Source organism: Petaurus breviceps, unplaced genomic scaffold, assembly GCF_028583685.1.
Source record: "Petaurus breviceps papuanus isolate PSGF00001 unplaced genomic scaffold, PetGlider_PUasm1.0 91041, whole genome shotgun sequence".
Classification (NCBI taxonomy): domain Eukaryota; kingdom Metazoa; phylum Chordata; class Mammalia; order Diprotodontia; family Petauridae; genus Petaurus; species Petaurus breviceps.
The window spans coordinates 26,747,531-26,753,920 of NW_027187400.1; the positions used below are offsets into that span (position 1 = coordinate 26,747,531).

Genomic DNA, 6,390 nt, shown 5'->3' on the forward strand with positions numbered 1-6,390 from the left:
TACTCCATCTCCCAACTCCAGGTCTTTTTACTGTCTCCTCCCTCCCTCCATGCCTGAATTCTCTCCATCATCATCTCCACCTCTTGATTTCTCTGGCTGCCTTCAAGTCCCATCTAAAATTCTACCATCTATCTACAAGATCTCCCTATTTATTGGTACCCCTTGATACTGATGCCTTTCCTCCATTGAATATCCCAGATTTGTCCTATACATAGCTTGTTTGTACATATCTCCGTGTTCTCTCCCCCATTATATGATGAGATCTTTGAGAGCAGAGACTCTTTTTGTCTTTTCTTTGCATTCCTAGTGTTTAGCACAGTGCCTGCTACATAGGGACTTAATAAATGCTTATTGACTATTAACTGAATGAATGAGCAAAAGGTTAATACCCAGCTTGGAAGTACCTGGCAAAGGCTGCCAGACAATTTAAAATAAAATTGGATTAAAAAAAAAAAACAGATTTGAAAATTGCTTTATTCAGACTGGTTTGATCTAAGTTGCCAAATTCATTTTAGGCACTTATTTGCTATGCTGATGTTGCTGTCCCTATGATACCTGATTGCTTCTCTCATAGTCAGGCTGTTTACAAAGCCTTTGCTCTTGCACATCCCAGTCCCAATTCCTTCCTCCCCTATAAACCCCCAAATGGATTTAACACTTGCTTATGGCTGGTACTTCTTATGCCACCAGATGGCAGCACTAGAAGAGGAAAAAGCTTTTTGTCTTTAATTACACAATGGGTGGGGTTACATTATAGGCTCATAGCATCATTATATTATTTTTTTTCCTTAGCCAGACCTGTGATTTCATTGGTAAAGGGAACTCCCAATGAGGAAATTCCTGATGCCAGTGCTAATTGACGCTAACTTTGCAGTTTAGAGACTTGGCTTGGGACATCAAGAAATGACTTGCTGGGGGTCTCACAGGAAATGTCAGACACATGGTGTGAACCAAAGTCTTCTAGACTCCAAGATGGTGCCCTTCTCTATCCACTGTGATAGATGGCTTCATTCATTTATTCAGTGAATGTCATTGTGATATCTACTGTGTAGCCAAAGTTAGATAAAGAGGGGGTGGGGCAGGGGAGCGGAGAGAACTGTGTATTTAGGGTTAGAGAGAGATCTCAAAAGTCGTCTGATCTAAACTCTTCATTTTACAGATTACAAAACCGAGGTCCAAAGACTTTCCCAAGATCACACAAGTAGCAAATGGTAGAACCAGGATTTGAACACAGGTCCTCTGACTTCAAACCCAACATCTGTTCCATTGAACTATGCATATTTGAAAATAATTTGGCTGGGGACTAGTGAGAGATAACCCTAATCTAATCAGAGTAGCAACTAGATTTGGGCCCACAAATACCTTGAGAAGTTTTCCCAAATCAGCTTAATAACCTTTGGTCAATTCCAGCCTGGATAGATAAGTCAGCTGATTCTACTTATCAAAAATTCTCCAAAGGGAGATTCTTAGATTCTAATTGTTAACTGTCAGTCAACAAGGACCTACACTGTGCTATTTTCTTATCAGTTGATCAGGCACAGGGAGACAAGCCTAGCAGCTATGTTCTGGGGAGAGATACCTCCTGCATTAGTCCAAGACAGGACACCTGATTTAATCTATCATATAACCAGATCCATGATCACTGATATCTGAAGGACACTTGGAAGGGATAAGGTTCATTAGTCCCAATATTGCTTCAGCTCGGCACCATCGCAATGGTTTTAGCCTTTGCTTAGATTTGTGCTTGGCAATGTAGTTGGGATATCAGAATTATGAAATTCCAAACTTGGCCAAAAAGCTTAAAGATATTTAAAAATATGCCAAGGGAAAGACCCCCTATCTCTTTTTCCCTTCTATCTCTTAATGGCAACTTTAGTAATATCTTCTGGATGGTTTGGTTATAACTTTGAAGAGGGTACCTTTTCCTGTTAAACCAAAAACACCTATTCTCACCTCCAAGATTGGATAATTTTCTTTAACCTGAGACATGCTGAGCTGCCTTTGAACTAAAATGCCCCAACACCAAAACAGCCCTTTACTGCTCTCCCCAGACTCCTCTGGCCCACTACATGCTTGGGAGATTCAGAGATGTGCGTCATGTTGTTTGACTAGGAAATTCAAGTTCTGATCCATAATTTCTCTCCTTGCCTCTAACTGTGGGTTCCTTTGGTGGCTCACAAAAATGACAGATTACAAAGCAAAGACAAAGTTATGAGGTGAACGAACTGGACTGTGACAGGTCAGGGAGCCATTTCGGTTGTACCTCTAGCCTTAGTCAAGTTCCCTTCCTTTCACTGACCCCCTGTCTCCTCTTTTATAAAACGAGTGCTGTGATCTCTGTGGCCTTCTCCAGTTCAATGATCTAATTCTACGTTACATTAGAGAAGAATCTTAAGGATAAAACAAGTCTTTCTCACCAGGAAATAGATATCTCAAGGGAAATTATCTAAACTCACCCTTGCTATTTAAAATGAAAGTTCACTCCATGCTTCCCAGAATATCTTGAAGGAATTAGCTTTGTATTGAATGGTGAATGCTGGGATCTATGAGGTCTCTTCTGTTAAGTCACAGGAGAAACACACAATATTCCTCCTTTCAGTTCACACTAGTGGCTTCTTCCACCTTAAGATCTACAAAGCCATTATTATTTCCCTACTCACCCCACTGGGGTGACCCCTCACCATTAGAAAGAGGAAGCTTAGTTTTTCTGTTGGTTTTTTTTTTTTTTGCTATTATTTATTGTCTTGTCACATATTTACATTCTAAAAGGAAATCTTTCCACTTGTACACAGGTTGAGGAGGCTGGTCAAGGCAATCCAGTCATTCCATTGGTCAGCTCTTAACTAGCCCTTTTTCAAAATGCCCGTGTTACAAGCGTTAGTCCCAAAACAGAGGTCCTCGGGGCGCTAGATGTTCAGGAGAAGTGGCTGGTGTTCCTCTTCCAACTCCTCACTGGGAGGAATTTCATAAATGACAAAAAGGGAGGAGTACAAGCAGCCCACAAAAGACATGAGGCTGGAGAAGTACATTACCCCATTGGCACTGCCCACCACTGAGGTCAATGGTCCCATGATTACGGAGACGAGAATCTGAGCTAAGAAGTACTGGCAGCTCAGAAGGGAGATGTCCACCCCCATTCCTCGCTTGGTGCCATCCACAGTTGACCCTGAAAACTGATTCAAAAGGAAGAAAAATGTGAGTTAAAAAATAAAGTGTGACTCAAACCAACCAATGCATAGTCCATTGCACTAACTCTTCAACCATAAACCCTTTTCTGAAACCACAACAAAAGAGTGTCTAATTCATCTGCACAGATGTTAAGGCCACCAGGAAGCCCTCATAGGACATATTCAGATTTCTCACTGCCAGCCTCAAGCAGGAAAATAGCCCAGGAGTTCTATGTTTGTCTTCAGAGTGATGACAACACCCCCAAAGAATCCAGGCCATAAACCAGATAAAGTTCAGAGAAGCATGAGCTGCTTGGTCTCCTTCCAAACTATGAGATTCTGGGCCTAGGGCATGATGGCATTCATGAAATAATGAGAAGAGAGAGAGGAGAGAGAGGGGAAAAAGAGAGAAGAGAGGGGGCAGAGAGAGAATGAAAGAAAAAGAAAGGAGGGTGGGTGTCTTGTTTTCCCTAAATTAAAAAAAATGAAAGAAAAAAGAAAGGAAGAAAGAGAGAAAGAGAAAGAAAGAAAGAAAGGAGAGAGCATTTGGGTATCTTGTTTTCTCTAAATTAAAAAAAAATGGAAATCTTATCTATTTGAAGTATATATGTGAGAGAAATTCTCTGTAGTGAGAATCAGCATAGAGTAATCTAAGCACCCTCTTTTTTAAAGGATTAAAGTCATTTGTGCATGTGTAAAGTGAATTAATTCAATTAGCTTGCTTTCTCCCTACTGCCTACTAAGCATTTATGGCATGGAGGAACTTGAGTCTTCCAACAGAGAAGATAATTTTTTATAGTATTTTGGTAAGCCAAGAGTGTTGTGTGTGTGTGTGTGTTCGAGTGTGTATGTGAGTGGGTGTGGGAGTGTGTGTGTGAGAGTGGGAGTGTGTGGGTGTGTACATGAGTGTGTGTATGAATGTGTGTGTGTGTGCACATGCATGATTACTGAGGAGAGGGAGAACCCATGGTCAGAAGGATGGTGAGAGGCTAGCTTGGGGTACTGGGACTGAAGAGAATGTCATAGACAAACTCAACCCCTTTCATCCCTGATTCTGTTTCCAAAACAGATTCTTAGGGACAGAAATTCCTAACCTTTCCATGTGTCCTGTACCCCTGTTGGCAGTCAGTCTGATGAAATTTAGGGACCCCTTCTCAGAATACTAGTTTTAGACACATCAAGTGAAATACATTGGATTAGAAAGAAAACCAATTATATTGAAGTAGTTATTAAAATGTTTTTTTTTTTTAATTCACAGGTCTCCCTCACTCCAACAGATCTTTAAGAACCTCTAGAAAAAAGACACACATCCTCTTTTTTCTAAACCAATTGATCCTCTGCCCCAGGACCTAGAACCCACAGAAGGGTGCTACCACTGCTAGAGTTTAGGCACGTAAGGGGTCCACAGGTTTCACCAGTCTGCTAAAGGGGTCTGGGATATACTGAACTGTGACGAACCCCTGGGTTTAACAGATTTCTGTGGGATGACCAAGGGAGCCAATCACCATTTATCAGTCTGTTTCCTTGAACCTTGAGAACACATCCTATCAGTAAGTTAGAGACTGCCTAAAAACAAATTTCCATTCCATCTTCCCTGATGACAAGCACCAGCAGCCTTGTGGTCATATGACACGTGCTGCTGAATTCACATTCTAAAGGAGCCAGTTACCCTTAATCAGGTACCAACATTGCACCCAGAAGCCAGAAATTGTCCCAGCCAAGAGCTATGTGTATGGAGAAGAAACCTTTCCTCATAGCTGACGTGTATTTACAAATGGCCTTATCTACATTATTTCATTCAATAGCCAGTTTTCTCGGCATCATTTTAATATAACACATGCACAATTATGGATATGTGTCAAAGCAGCATTGGATCTGGGCCTCAGGGGGCCAGGATAACAATAACCTCTTAAATCAGGAATAGGTCACAGAGACCAGAAGCCTCTGCTACTACTGGGGTCACTATCAATCTAGAAATCAGACTGTCCTTGGGTCTGGCTTCTATCAGAGATATGCCCCTTGCCCTGTTCCATTCTGTGACCAAGGTCAATACAGTAGCATTATATGGGAGGAAAACAGCTACCCCTGCCCTCGGGGAGATGGCTGGAAGACTTCCTGACGTGTTCCTAGGAAACCCACTGTTCTTAATAGAAGAAGCTAAGCTGATGCTTGATTCTGTTCTGACCTCTGAAAGAGGGAGCTGATGGTCTCTCCTGAAAGCACACAAGCCACATAGCCCATCAGAAACAGCATTTTTGTCAGCTAAGGGTTGGGCACATCCATCTAATTCCAACAGTAAAGGTGATCAGGACTTCTGGGTACTCACATTAATTAAAACTACAAGGGAGAGAGTCACAACTACTCTGTGTGCGGAGTCTCTTGAAGACAGCCGTGTTCCTTTAACAGAAGGGGGGGCTGCAGTGTCACCTGGGCTAGGGGCAATGCTCAGGAGGAGGTCAGCGCCCCTTGCATGACCCGGCTCTCTCGGGAAGAAAGTGCTTGGATGTTGCCAACATGGGATTGTGGCCTCACTGAAGAAATCAAGCCAAAAGAGTAGGGTAATTAGAATGGGTTCACTTACATAGTCTAGCAGCCTTACACAGAGCCTGGTCAAAAAAGAAAGCCTCCTTCAGCTGAGTTGACACAATTGGGCTTGTCTCTAGAGTCAACGTTACTTGCCCACTCTATACCCAGGACTGCCAAGAGTGAATCTCATAGCAAAAAGAGGAACCTTTTCTCATTGTGCTGAAGCTTGAGCAGCAGGGTGGCATGTACAACATATTCAGGTATGCCCAGGGGGGGATCTTGGTTTCTTTCTCCATAGTATGGACGAATGCCATACTTGAACACTTGGAAGGGCCTTCGTTTTAATATAAGTAAAGTGGCATATTGGAATGGCACCTGCCTGCCTGGTGCTGAACTCTGCTTCCAAGTATATATAGGTGACCCGTCTGCTCACTGCCAAGCCAGGGCTTCCCTAAGCAAGAGATTCAGAGCCCCAGGCCAGACTGATGCAGTTGGCAACACCCAATTGCTCCACAGAAAAGGATGCTTCAGGCACCTACATACAGGTAAGTATGGATAGGTAACAATCTAGAGGAGAAGGCAGAAAGGAGGAAGGGAAGGAGAGAAGAAGGAAGGAAGGAGGGAGGGTAGGAAGGAAAGAGGAAAGGGGTAGGAAGGAAGGAGGAAAGGATTAGGAAGGAAAGATTAGGAAGGAGGG

The 6,390-nt window shown here is 42.7% G+C and overlaps 1 protein-coding gene across 1 annotated transcript in view; it reads right to left on the minus strand.

The window, feature by feature from the left end:
• Positions 1–1,783: 1,783 nt before the first annotated feature.
• The window catches only part of SLC45A1 (solute carrier family 45 member 1), a 40,340-nt gene continuing 35,733 nt past the window's right edge, over positions 1,784–6,390 (minus strand). Inside the window, exon 9 of the mRNA XM_069078349.1 lies at positions 1,784–3,173. Within this exon, the coding sequence (XP_068934450.1) occupies positions 2,907–3,173 (267 nt within the window). The 3' untranslated portion in view covers positions 1,784–2,906. The remainder of the gene's footprint in view (positions 3,174–6,390) is intronic.